The 12,931-nt window shown below is 39.5% G+C and overlaps 1 protein-coding gene across 2 annotated transcripts in view; it reads left to right on the forward strand.

The window, feature by feature from the left end:
• Positions 1–12,931, forward strand: part of PSME4 (proteasome activator subunit 4) — a 45,089-nt gene that overhangs the window by 17,374 nt on the left and 14,784 nt on the right. For both annotated transcript variants that reach the window (XM_071451157.1, XM_071451235.1), the window contains exons 11-30: positions 1,146–1,332; positions 2,002–2,091; positions 3,054–3,118; positions 3,227–3,377; positions 4,489–4,587; positions 4,944–5,013; positions 5,421–5,488; positions 6,817–7,032; positions 8,177–8,334; positions 8,944–9,039; positions 9,620–9,675; positions 10,211–10,267; positions 10,458–10,513; positions 10,596–10,694; positions 10,781–10,843; positions 10,999–11,094; positions 11,450–11,581; positions 12,115–12,324; positions 12,457–12,593; positions 12,823–12,876. In XM_071451157.1, the coding sequence (XP_071307258.1) occupies positions 1,146–1,332; positions 2,002–2,091; positions 3,054–3,118; positions 3,227–3,377; positions 4,489–4,587; positions 4,944–5,013; positions 5,421–5,488; positions 6,817–7,032; positions 8,177–8,334; positions 8,944–9,039; positions 9,620–9,675; positions 10,211–10,267; positions 10,458–10,513; positions 10,596–10,694; positions 10,781–10,843; positions 10,999–11,094; positions 11,450–11,581; positions 12,115–12,324; positions 12,457–12,593; positions 12,823–12,876 (2,160 nt within the window). The remainder of the gene's footprint in view (positions 1–1,145; positions 1,333–2,001; positions 2,092–3,053; positions 3,119–3,226; positions 3,378–4,488; positions 4,588–4,943; positions 5,014–5,420; positions 5,489–6,816; positions 7,033–8,176; positions 8,335–8,943; positions 9,040–9,619; positions 9,676–10,210; positions 10,268–10,457; positions 10,514–10,595; positions 10,695–10,780; positions 10,844–10,998; positions 11,095–11,449; positions 11,582–12,114; positions 12,325–12,456; positions 12,594–12,822; positions 12,877–12,931) is intronic.

The following is a 12,931-nucleotide window of genomic DNA, read 5'->3' on the forward strand; positions in this document are numbered from 1 at the left end:
GGTTGTGTAGCAATAAAGATTCATTTTATATTTCTGTTTGGTTCAGAACATGTTACAATTTTAAAATCACTGGCATTGATGACTGTACTTTCCAGACCATGTGCCCTGGTGAAATACTTGGTTTTTACTATTTCTAATGCCTTGAGGCCTGTAATTCCCAAAGGAAAATGGTGCTCCTTCCTGCTCCACTGAAAGCTTTCCATCTGTGCTCCCTGTGCAGCCTTTTGTACTTTACCCAAACAGCAGAGGAATGAGTTTGACGGAAGAGCCCTTCCCATGTTCCACAGCTCCCTGACTCAGCTGTTTGTAAAAACTTGATAAATCCACTCTTCTGCAAAACATCCCAAGCCCAGCAGTTGCAAGCAGAGCAGCAGTGCTGGGCAGGGCTGCCCTTTCTGTTTTGAGAGCAGACCCAACTTCTCCTCTGTAGTTCAAACTATCCCTGGAATGTTTGCCTTGGCTGCAGTTCCGGATGGTTTGGGTGAGCTGTGCTCTGGGTGACGTAGGGCAGAGCACTGTGACTCCTTTCTGAGCTGGAGGCTGTTGGTAGCAGCAGGAAGTGTTGTTATGCAGTTTGCTTTAAAAGTGTTAAATGTTGGGAAAAAAAAGGTTTAAAAATCACAGTAACTTCCCAGGTTTTGATGAAGATGTCTGGACTTTAATGTAACATGAAGTAAGAGGTCCCCTCTCTGTTTAGAGGCAGCCAGGGCACGTTTTCATGTTTGTCACAAGGACCTCAGAGCTGGCATTGCTGCCAAGTCCAAACAGGGAAATCGTGGTAGCTTTGGCTTCTTAAATTTCTTAACTTCTTAATTCCTGTGCTGCAGCTGCTCAGATGGTCTTTAATCCTGAACCAGTGGTGGATAGCACTGATCCAATGGAAGGGGCATTGTAACAAAACAATATTAAATCTGATAAGATAAGAAATCAATATTAAATTGATTAAATTTAAATTAAATAATCAATATTAAATCTGATAAAATGATAAGAAAACAATTTTGGAAACATGGAAATTTTTTTTGTCTTTAATGCAGAAAATGCCATGTGCAGTGCACTTCTATTTTCTTTAAAGGTTTTAGAAACATTGCTGTTGCCAACCTGTTTGTCTCCCATTTTACAGAACATTTCCTTCTTGTGTTTTGCAGAACATATCCTGCACTTGAGACCCTGACAGAGCCCCATCAGCTCACAGCCACCCTGAGCTGTGTCATTGGAGTGGCTCGGAGCCTGGTGTCCGGGGGGAAGTGGTTCCCTGAGGGTCCCACACACATGCTACCTCTGCTGATGAGAGCCTTGCCTGGGGTGGACCCAAATGACTTCAGCAAGTGCATGGTGAGTGTACAAATACTGCCTTCTTTAGAAGATAACCAGCCAACTCATGTTTTCTATAGAAATATTTTATATTTTTCTGAAAGCAGGTAACTCCTGTGTCCAGAATTTTGTTTGTTTTTTTTTTTTTTTTCTGCACAATTTTATTCCTAAAAATTGAATATAACAACAGGGCAAATGCAGTTTAATATTATTAACAGGGCAAAGTAGTTGTGATAAGCATTGTACTGACTTTTTGAGCTGTTCTGAACAACAGGATTAAATAGCTGCTCCACAGCTCCTAGTAAATATTCCTACTCTTTTAAGATCAAAAGGAAGCCCTTTATTACTGGGTTTTCATTATATTAAATTATAAAAGTCCATGTTTTCAGAAATTCATATGAATTGACTTAAAACAATGTAAATATTGGGGTTTTGTAGCTTTCAACTTCACCACAAAATAATGGCTGCACTCTTTAAAAAATTGAGACTGTTTTTACAGTGCTGCCTGTTAAGTTTTATATATGAAATCTGAAATAGCTGTTGAAGTTTTAGGGTGGAAGAATTGAGTTCTGGATTTATTTGGTTTTTTTAGTATAATTTTCTTTAGATCCTGAAGAATGATTCTATACCTTAACTGTAGATTGTAGATGCAATAACACTCATTAAAGAGCTGTTTGTACCTCTCAACAGATTACATTCCAATTCATTGCAACATTTTCTACTCTGGTGCCTTTAGTAGATTGTTCATCTGTATTGCAAGAAAGAGATGATCTTACAGAGGTAAGAGTGCTGGGTTGGTATAAAAACAAAGCTGTAGCTTAGTTTTCAATTTAATTTTTGTATACAAAGTGTATGCAAAGATATGAATCCTGTTTGTTTCTATCAGTGGAGCTGATGCCAGTGTGCAGATATGCTTTAGCAGTAGTTCTTAGTCACAGCTCGTTGCAGAGAATGTTAAATTCAGGCAATTTAATGTTTTTATGTCAAAACTAAATTGCCCGGGGCCCTGCGTGGTGTCATTTAATCTGGAGCTTTCCCTGCCTTGAGGAGGATATTGGACTCTGTAGTTATTTTAAATAGTGCATTAGATGGGTTTTTTCCTTCGTTTTTCAGGGCTGTTTTCTTCCTAAAGAAACCCCTGCTCCTCTTTCAAGTCCTGTTTCCTTTCTCTGGTTGAGATGCTGTTGCTCTCCCTCTAGATATTGGTTAATCTCTTCCAGTCAGGAGATAGTAACAGCGTTAGACAGTGAGTTCTATCCCCCTTATCACCACACCTGTTTGCTGCTGGGACACTTTGTAGCTCAGAGAGCTGCAGGTTGCCCAAATTAAATGGTGAATTTCATTGCTCCAGAGCTGCAGCACTCAAAAAAAACGAAGAGGAGTTTGTTTAGTGGATGTTTAATGTAAATCTCTGCCAGGAGAGCAGGTCTGGCAGCACCCTGGCACTCGCTGACCTCCTGCTGCAAAGGAGGATCAGTGGTGAGGCCAAAGGTTGTATCCATGGAGGCAGACCTGATTTCACCAGAGGGGTTATTTGGATACACATCCAGGCCAGGAAATTGGGACAGGACAGTGTCAGGAACCTGTAAAAACTGTTTCATGGAGCACTTGAGTCTGTATGGTGGGAAATGCACTGGAGGATGTTCTTACTTGGACATTGGAAGTAGTTATTATAGGAAATAATCTTTGTTTCCTTAATGAAAGCCAACCTTGTGTGTTTCCTTTGTGTTGGAAAACTGTAGGTGGAGAGAGAATTGTGCTCTGCATCTGCTGAATTTGAGGATTTTGTGCTGCAGTTTATGGATAGGTGAGTGAACTAAGGATAGGGGAAAGCTTTTCATGGAGAACTCTTTTTATTATAAAAACTTTGCAGTTTCACTTACTAACTCTGCACTTATTTGGGTTATTTGTGTAGATGTTTTGGACTTATAGAGAGCAGCACATTAGAACAAACCAGAGAGGAGACTGAAACAGAGAAAATGACTCATTTGGAGAGTCTGGTGGAACTGGGTCTCTCTTCTACTTTCAGTACAATCCTTACCCAGTGTTCAAAGGATATCTTTAAGGTATGTAGAACATGGGCTTTTCATCTCTTTTAGAAAACTTAATTTTGGGTTGACAGCAACTGGTGCATTCAAATCCTTCTTTCCTTTGTGAATGTGAATTTCCACATTTAACCAAGGGAGGGGCTGAGGGGGCAGCTTGAATTCATGTCAGTTTGGTTCATGATTTTGTCTACATCTCTACAGAGCTCTCCTGCAAAGTGATGATAAACACAAAAAGAAATCATTACGACAGTTTATTGTACCCCTGTAACAGTTTAGGTTATGGATTTCCCTGTCTTGATAATGCTGACCCACTCAAGCCCCTGATTTCCTTTTCTCTCCCCCTCCCTCCTGTTCAAGGAGCTGTGTGGTTAATGGGATCAGAAAAATTACCTGGACTAAAATAACTCAGAGGGAGAGGGTGGAGAATCCAGGTTATTACATGGACAGCTTCTTTTCCCTTCTTTCCCATATTTCTGTTGAAATAAATATGTACTTGGAGATGGCAAGTTTTGTAACATTTTGAACATTGGCACTTGGGTATGATTTGTGTTTAGAACCTTTTGGTAAATGCAAGTCTTAAGTTAATTCTTCATTGTCATTAAGTATTTCATTTGTATTTTCCTGTTTGTCCATTATTAAAGTATTCATGGGATATACATTGTATATAGTTGAGCTTGCCTTGCAAGGTGTTGGATGGAAATAATCTGCTTTAAAACTACTTAAATAGTTACTATTTAATTCCCTATTTACTTGTTAACTGAAGGATGTCTTGGCTTTCCTTCACTGTGACATGTGCAATAAGTTTTCCTGTCATCAGCCTGTGACTTATTCCTGGAAAACATTTTCTGTGTAGTTTTCCAGAATTACCCTAAACTTATATTAGTCATCAAGAGTTATCCACCTCCTCTCTTCCCAAAGAGAACATTTCAGGCTTTCCACAGAGCTGCTTTCTCTGGCTCTCTATTCTGATTTATTTTTTTTTTCTGTGTGGACTGTGGGTTTTTGGTTTAAAAAAACACAGGGTTGTGTAGAGATAGTGCCTTCTTTGTAACATTAAACATTTTGGAATACCTGATTTGTTTTGGTTTTTTTTTTAAAGCAACCTCCATCTTTTTGTCCTCATTTTTAGGTTGCCTTGGAGAAGGTTTTTAACTTTGCTGTTTCAAATATATTTGAGACAAGAGTTGCTGGTCGGATGGTTGCCGATATGTGCCGAGCTGCAGTAAAAGTGAGAGAAAATCCTCTTAACTTCACTTCCTCTTTAAAAAAGAAAATAGCTAATGCTGCTGATTTTTCCTGTGTCATATCTGTATTTTCTTCATGTCAATACAGGTGACTCTTAATATTATGTCTTCTAAAATCAGCTTGTTGCATATAGCAATATTTCAGGAGGTTAATTCACACAGTATTTAACTTGCATATATGTTAAATTTAGCTTTTATTGACTGAGAATCATGCAGTCAGGCTGCCTCTAGGTTGAATTGGAGTTGGGATGCAATCTACTCTTAGATATCTATCAGTGTGTGTGCTGAGCTGCCTCAGATATTTTGTTTTAAAATGGACTTTTTGTGATGCTGTTTGCAGTGCCGCCCTGAGGAGTCCTTGAAGCTTTTTGTACCACATTGCTGCAATGTCATAACTCACCTCACAGGCAGTAAGTTCCTAACATTTCCTGCTGTTACTGGCTTGCTTTTGGGTTGATTTTGGTTAAGCATAAAAAGAATATCTAAAACTCCTAGATGTTTTCCACAAGTTCATTTCAGCAACAGACAAATCCATTGTTCTCTCTAAAAAACCTAAAGTGACAACTTCAAGGCCAAAATCTGTCTGGCTACAAGACCATGATTCCTTTAAAATGTGGCAGTTTGAAATGTCTGCAGACATTCCTCAATTTCAGGATGGTATATCAGCTAAAGTGACTTTCAGCTGGACATGGGTGCGGTGTGCGTTGGAGGGTTGGGAGTCAGATTTTGGGATGGAAGAATCTGGATTCTGATGCAGCTTGTTTGGAAAACCTGGCTGCAGTGTGGTGACAGCAGTGCTTATCCCTTGTTCCTGTAGATGATGATGTGTTACATGATGAAGAACTAGATAAGGAGCTGCTCTGGAATCTTCAGCTTTTATCAGAGGTATTCTCAAAAATATTCTTCCTGTGCTTGTGTGTCACTGCATCCTGCTTAATCCTGCCCCTAAAAGGAGAAAAAATATAAACTTGTATTAAAACAATGTAAATGTTATGTGAATGGTACTGGAGAGCTTCTGGATATTACCTAATTTTGAATGCAACATGAGTGGCTGTTGTTTGAAGCAAATAAATACAGTGTTGCGTGTGGGATGAAATTAAAGCAATTATTGAGGGGGAGTGAAAGAACAGGGATCAATGCAGGGAGAAACATAAGAAGCTTTTTGGTAAATAGAAATATTTTAAAGTTAATTTAAGAAAATACAGAAGTATTGCTAGAAAATTCAGGATGGGGTCAAGCAGATGACATCACTGAAACTTTTCCAGCAGCCATGGAAGCATCAATTCTATGGGAGCTGGAGAATGGAGCCTGGCCTGTAGGAGCACTGGGGGGTAGGATGGTCAGGATGGATGGAGATGAGAGATCTCTGAAGCCAGGTTGGAGAACTTGGGGTTTATTGCAGAGGGCCTGGGTGCAGGGGCCTTTGGGAACTTGGGGTTTATTGCCAAGGGCCCGGGTGCAGGGGCCTTTGGGAACTTGGGGTTTATTGCCGAGGGCCTGGGTACAGGGGCCTTTGGGAACTTGGGGTTCATTTCAGAGGGCCTGGGTGCAGGGGCCTTTGGGAACTTGGGGTTTATTGCCAAGGGCCTGGGTGCAGGGCCCTGCTGGGAGCTGCCAGCCACAGCTGAGAGCAGGCCCGAGAGAAGAGAGGGGTAGAGAGGATGAGAGGGTAAGAGCATAAAAGGGTAAGAGAGTAAAAGGGTAAGGGAGTAAAAAAGGGTAAGAGAGTGAGGTTCCCATTACAGTACAATAAATCTTCTGTGTTGAATATTCTGATTCTCACTAACCAATCTAATACAATATACAGATCCTATAGCATTTCCATACAGCCTGTAAGAATCACTACATTACCATTCAGTGTTGCATTTTAAACCCTAAAAACTCCTCTTTGGACCCCTTTTGCCAAGCTAGTGGGGTCTGCTCTGACCCTTGGGCCTGTCTGCAAGCAGAGGGAATTGTTTCATCAAAAGGGGATTACCTTTAGCCACACCATTGTTTTCCAGTTGTTCAGTAACTGAGGTATCTCAAAGCTTGCTTTCATTTCAATCTCGCTTATAGTTTCCATATTCTCAAAATCTTTTGCCAGACAATCATATTTATAAGGCTTTCCTGTTTCATCTTCCCCAACACTGGCCCAACTGGGCTGAGCAGGGTGACCCTGTCCAGCCCTGCAGGAGCAGACTGATGTTTGCAATGTCTCTCTGTGCCCCCAGATCACTCGAGTGGATGGCAAGAAGCTGCTACTGTACAGGGAGCAGTTTGGGAAGATACTGCAGCGCACCCTACACTTAACCTGTAAGCAGGGTTACATTCTGTCTTGTAACCTACTGCACCATCTTCTTCGTTCTGCTACACTTATCTACCCCACAGAGTACTGCAGTGTGCCAGGTGGCTTTGACAAGCCTCTTTCTGAATACTTTCCTATCAAGGCAAGGATTTTCATTTATTTAGGATTAGAGGATTTGACTTTTTGTTGGTTTGTTTTATTTTAAAAGCGGTCGTACGCTCTTATGGTTTTATTTGGAGATTTCTGGATGATGGTAGCACCAATGGGAAGTGATGCTTTGGGCTTTGAAATAGAGAGCAAATGACAATTGATTTAAAGTATATTGGTAGCAAAAAATGAATACTGACTGTTGTTTGAGTAGTTTTATAGTTTTGAGTAGTTTATATGACTTCCTGGTGGTTTGTGATGTGTGTGTTTTTACCATGATTGCATGATTACAGTAAGTTAATACACACCAAGGAGATGTGGTGTTTTACAGGTCAGCAGAATGACAAATAATGATTCTACCATGAGCTTGAGATAAAATGAAAGCACAAGTGGCAATATTTAAAGTTACTGAAACTGTCAGAAGTCATGTGCTGCTCTGCTGTTAAGACTTTGAGGTCAATTTATCAACATTCCAGCTTAAAGGCAGCAATTTTCAACTGGCTTGTTTCAATATACAACTGCATTTTGCTGAAGAGTGTTTTTACATAATTCCCAATTGCAAATAATCTCTTGTTACTGAAAGCTAGTGCAGTTTTGTAACTGATGGAGACATCCATTTGGGCCAGTTAATCATTTAAAAACAAGCAAAAATGTCCCAAATGCCAAGCACCAAAAAACTCCAACAAAACAAACAAGTCAACAAACCCCAAAAAAACTGACAATCAAACAGTCAGTTTAAATTCTTCCTCTGAAACTGAAAAAGTTCACAATGACTTTGCTGTTCTCTATGGGAGTATGAAAAGTCTGAGTTGTACTTAAGAATGTGTCTGACTTTATATCCAGTCAAAGGAATAATTAAGTTATATTTCAATTAGACCAGTGCAGTCCTTCTCCTTTTAGTGCTTTCAGAGATGTGTTATTTTCTAGCTATGTGTCAGCATACATAGGATTGGGATTGCTGTTTTATTTTATGGTAATGGTGTTTTTCCTAGACTTGTCAGGATAACTACTTTACTTTATAGCAGCAGTCAGTTCCCATGTGTTTGGGGTTTTTTTAATAATATTAAATGCTGTTTGTTTTTTTTTTTAAACACAATTCAAATAGCTTGATTAATAAGAAGCATCTTTATTTGCTGCAGGACTGGGGTAAGCCAGGTGACCTGTGGAACTTGGACATCCAGTGGCACGTTCCTTCATCTGAGGAAATAAACTTTGCTTTTTATTTGCTGGATACATTCCTGCAGCCTGAGCTCACCAGGCTGGAGCTCTATGCACTTGGAGAGCTGGAGATGTCCAGGTAGGATGAAGAAAGGTGCATGTAGCCATTCCTAATAGTTCTTGCCAGTCACACAGGCAGTACAAAAACTGAGAGGAAAATACTATAATGTTACACTTTGATGTTATTTTAAGATTTCCGAAGCTCCTACTTCAGCTGAGATAGCATCAAGATTTCCTTCAAGTAACACAGGAAAGAAGGTGTTCACATTTTGCATTTTAATTTATCTTCAGACTGTAAAAAATTCACTCCTTAAGTATTCCCTCATCCTTCCCATGGACTGAAGGAATTGTCTTGGCCTTGGGTAAGGAGTTATTTCATAGGTTGTAGCTGAGATTTTAAAAAAATTCTTCAAAGCAGTTTTTACATTAGTTTATCTTACCTGCACAGTTTTGAAATATAAAATTGCCCATGTTTTCCAGAAAATGAAGTTAAATATTGGGGTTTGTAAACAAATTAGATTGTCTCAGAAAAGCCCAGCTTGATTTCTACAGTGCTTCCTTCTGTGTTCAGAACTGATGAAACTAAAGAAAAACTTTCCATAAAACTTCACAAAAAATATGTGGTTTGTCATTTGTGTATTTTCAAGCAATTAACAGATAAGTAACCAGGTTTTCCTCTTTGTTTAAGAGATGATGTGCAGCAGTGTCTTGCCATTGTGCACAACTGCCTGATTGGCTCTGGGAACATTCTGCCTCCTCTCAAAGGAGAAAAGGTGGCTCATCTGTAAGTAACATTTATTTTGTGTCCCAAACAATCTCAGTGATTGTGCTCCTTCATGCTGGGTTTTAGTGCTTTCTTACTGCTGTTGTCACACAACTGCTGCTAGAAGCTTGCTTTTAGGGAACACTCATAGTAAATACCAAGATACAGAAAATTCACTTGTCAGGAAAGGATTCCAACTCTCCTGTCCTTCCCTACAACAGGGAGCCATGTGTGTTTCTGTGAGTGTGTTCACAGGTTGGACAGACCAAATTCTGCCTGTTTAATAGAACTGATGAGGTTCTGTTAACTGGGAAGTCAAAATTCTGGCTTCAAGGTGTCTTTATGATGTCCCTGCCTCTGGCAAAGTCTGACCCAAAGGGTCAGACCATTAAATGGTTAATTTAATTAAATTAATCCATTAAATTAACCATGAAATGGTTAATTTATAAATGTGTGAACTAAGACGCACTATTACTAAATCCAGAAGTCTATGTGCTACAGCCATGAAATTTAACTTGTTAAAATTAATTAAATGCCAGTGAAATGCACATACCTCATTATTTGTGTCATGTGTAGTAATACTGAATTCATTTTCATGCAGGGTCCCAAGTCTGGTGTCTTTAGAAGAGACAAAGCTGTACACTGGTGTTGAATATGGTGAGTAGATCCCTGTCTGTTCAGGTAGGCTCTAACTGTTGCTTTTTTTGGTTTGGTTTTGGGGTTTTTTTTGGGTTTTTTTTGGGGTTTTGGTTTTGGGTTGGTTTGGGTTTTTTTTGTAAAAACAATGGGTTCATTTGGAGACCATAATTTTATTCTTCTCTTCATAGAAATGGGTTTTTATGACCCACCATCAGAGTTCTGTGTACACACAGTTTCATTTTCAGCAGTGACACACGAGATACAGATCTGGCTGGGTAGGGGAGCTCTGCATGTTCCTCAATTCCCATAAGCTAAATGAACTGCCTGAACTTTAGAAATAAAACTGACTGTCAAGGCAGATAAAGAAGGTTGTGTAGCTATAAAACCCAAGCAGCTGAGGTGATAAACTGAAAGCCATGCCCTTAGATGTAACAAATGGTTGTTTTTATAATACTTCATACTGCCAGTTCTGAATAGTCTGCTCTGGCTTTCCACAATAAATTGCTTTTTATGCTGTTGTATGATTAACAGAAAATGTTTTGTTTTCTTTTAGATTTATCCAGGGAGAATTACAGAGAAACAATTGCAAGGGTTACAAGGAAATTGCTGCGTAAGTTTGACCACTCCTGTAATTAAAACCAACTCTGTCATACTTCAGTATGATTTTATAGATGAGGAAATTGTAGTTGTTTACTTTGCCTGTAAATTGTGAAAGTTAAGCTTTGCAGAAACAAAATCATTGCTAATTGTTAAAGCTCTTTTCCTTGTCTGATTATACATTTCATTTCTCCAAATTGTAGGTTACATTCTTGATAATTCAGAAGATGATACCAAGTCGTTGTTTTTAATAATAAAGGTATGTTTTACATTTGTAAAATTTAAGGCCACATGGTTTGTTTTGCAAAACAATCACTCCTATCCTCTCTTTCTTTCTACAGATTATCAGTGATGTTTTGCAGTTCCAAGGGTCTCACAAGCATGAGTTTGATTCACGATGGAAAAGCTTCAATCTAGTGAAAAAATCAATGGAGAACAGGGTCAGTGACTTGGCTTTGTGAAGCTTTGATTCCTGGTTTGCAGATCTGATACTGAAATCTAACCCAAAGGATGCCTTTTTTTACAGCTTCAAGGAAAGAAACAGCACATCAGAGCCTTGCTGATCGACAGGGTTATGCTGCAGCATGAGGTAATTCTTCCCTTTCAATCCCCACTAATTTGCTTGAAAAGCTGCATTGCATAGTTAGCTAAATGTCATCATAACAGTATTCCTGCACTGGTGTTTTTATATGTGTGACATGTAAAAAACAATCTGTCCTTTCTTTGTGCTTCCCGTGGATTCAGCTGAGAACTCTGACAATGGAAGGCTGTGAATACAAAACTTCCCACCAGGAGATGATCAGGGACCTTCTGTGTTTGTCCACGAGTTCCTACGGGCAGGTGAGGAGCAGCCCCTTTTAAACTGAGTAAACTGAGCCCCTTTTAAATTTGTGGAGTATTTTGTTGGTCTCTTCAAGTGATTCTACATCCTAAATCTGTTGTTCTGGCTGTTTGCTTTTCAAATGTGCTTAAAAACACCTCCTTTCTGGCAACATAGAGAATCTTTTGTAACTTTGTAGCTTTTCTCATGTAAATGCCAGAAACAAGAAGTAGAATTTTATAAACAGGGTGGGGTGTTTACAACCTTCCACAAATAATTTTGTTTCTGTGCACAAACACATGATAAAAACTTTATGCATAAATAACTGAAATAGATGAGGATGTTACTTTTATCTAGTAAATTTTTTTGTTTCAGGTCAGAAGTAAAGCTCAGCAAGCATTCTTCACAGCTCTGGGAACCTACAATTTCTGTTGCAGAGATATCATTCCCTTAGTTCTGGAATTCCTGCGCCCTGATCGGCAAGATGTCACTCAGAAGCAATTTAAAGTACTGCCTCATTAACTTGGTTTTGTGGCTGTCTTTTGGAAGTGTTTAGATGAGAATTTTTAATGGGGAAAGTGGGATTTGCTTGTTTATCAGCATGACTGCTATTTTCATGGCTAATAGGCATGACTGGTGGAAGGAATTATTTGCATTAGATCTATTTTCAAGAGAAATATTGTGTTAAAATATGTTCCCTGTGTGCTCAGGTATTACCAAAATGTGAGTTAGCACCTATTTTTAAGTTATGGAATGGAAATTGAGAAGCTGTAGTCAAGGTGAAGCAGTTGTGAATCATCTTCTCTAACATAATTGAGAAATCAGGCAGCCAATCTGTGGATAAATTAATTGGCAGGGCTTCCAATCTCATTAAATGAAGAGGATTCTGTCAAATTACTGAAGATTTTGCACTGTGAGGCTGAATGTTTATGGACATTTTCATGATTTGGTAGCTGAATTTTTATTCTGTGTGGGTGCATGTGTTGATCTCACAGATGAGCTGAGTTTAACCTTCCCAAACCCCATCCTCCATCCCACAGGGTGCCTTATATTGTCTGCTGGGGAACCACAGCGGGGTCTGCTTGGCCAATCTGCACGACTGGGATTGTATAGCACAGACATGGCCAGCAATTGTCTCTTCTGGGCTTAGCAAAGCCATGTCCTTGGAAAAACCATCCATTGTCAGACTCTTTGATGACCTGGCAGAGAAAATCCATCGGCAGTATGAAACCATTGGGCTGGATTTTGCAGTGAGTGATCAATTCCTTGGTGTTCAGGCTTGTCTGTATGGACAAGGAAATCCTGTATTCTGCTGATTCCAAAGCAGAGACTTTAAAAAATTGTAAGTTGAAATCCTAAATCTTTGTGCTGTCCATCAACAGGTTCCAGAGAAGTGCATGGAGGTGGCTGTTCTGCTGCAGAAGTCAGGACAGCCAAACTCAGAGTTCCCAGCTCTGGGATCAGAGGAAATTCAGTTGGGGATTCAGCGACAGAAGGAGAAGAACGCTGAGGCTCTGAGGTGAGTTCAGCTTCCTTGAACTGCACATTAAATGTCATCATCCAAAGTGGCTGAACTGAAAATGCAGCCCAACAATCCTTGGACATTCTGGATCTTTTCTCTACACTTCTATCTGCTCTTTGCCTCTTCCTTTTTTACCTTCACACACCTTTTGTTGAGGAACTTTTCCTCTAGTTTTCAATGGATGTCTCAGTACCATGTGGTTGGTAACTCCCTCTTTTTCTCTCAGGAACTATGAAAATTTGGTCAACATGCTGCTGGACTGTGTGGAACAGAGAAATCTGTAAGTCCCCCTTTTTTGTGCATGAAAGCATTTTTTTGGGGTGGATTGGAGTGGG

This window comes from Agelaius tricolor, unplaced genomic scaffold (assembly GCF_023055355.1).
Source record: "Agelaius tricolor isolate 1412-34295 unplaced genomic scaffold, bAgeTri1.0.p SCAF_1, whole genome shotgun sequence".
Taxonomy (NCBI): Eukaryota; Metazoa; Chordata; class Aves; order Passeriformes; family Icteridae; genus Agelaius; species Agelaius tricolor.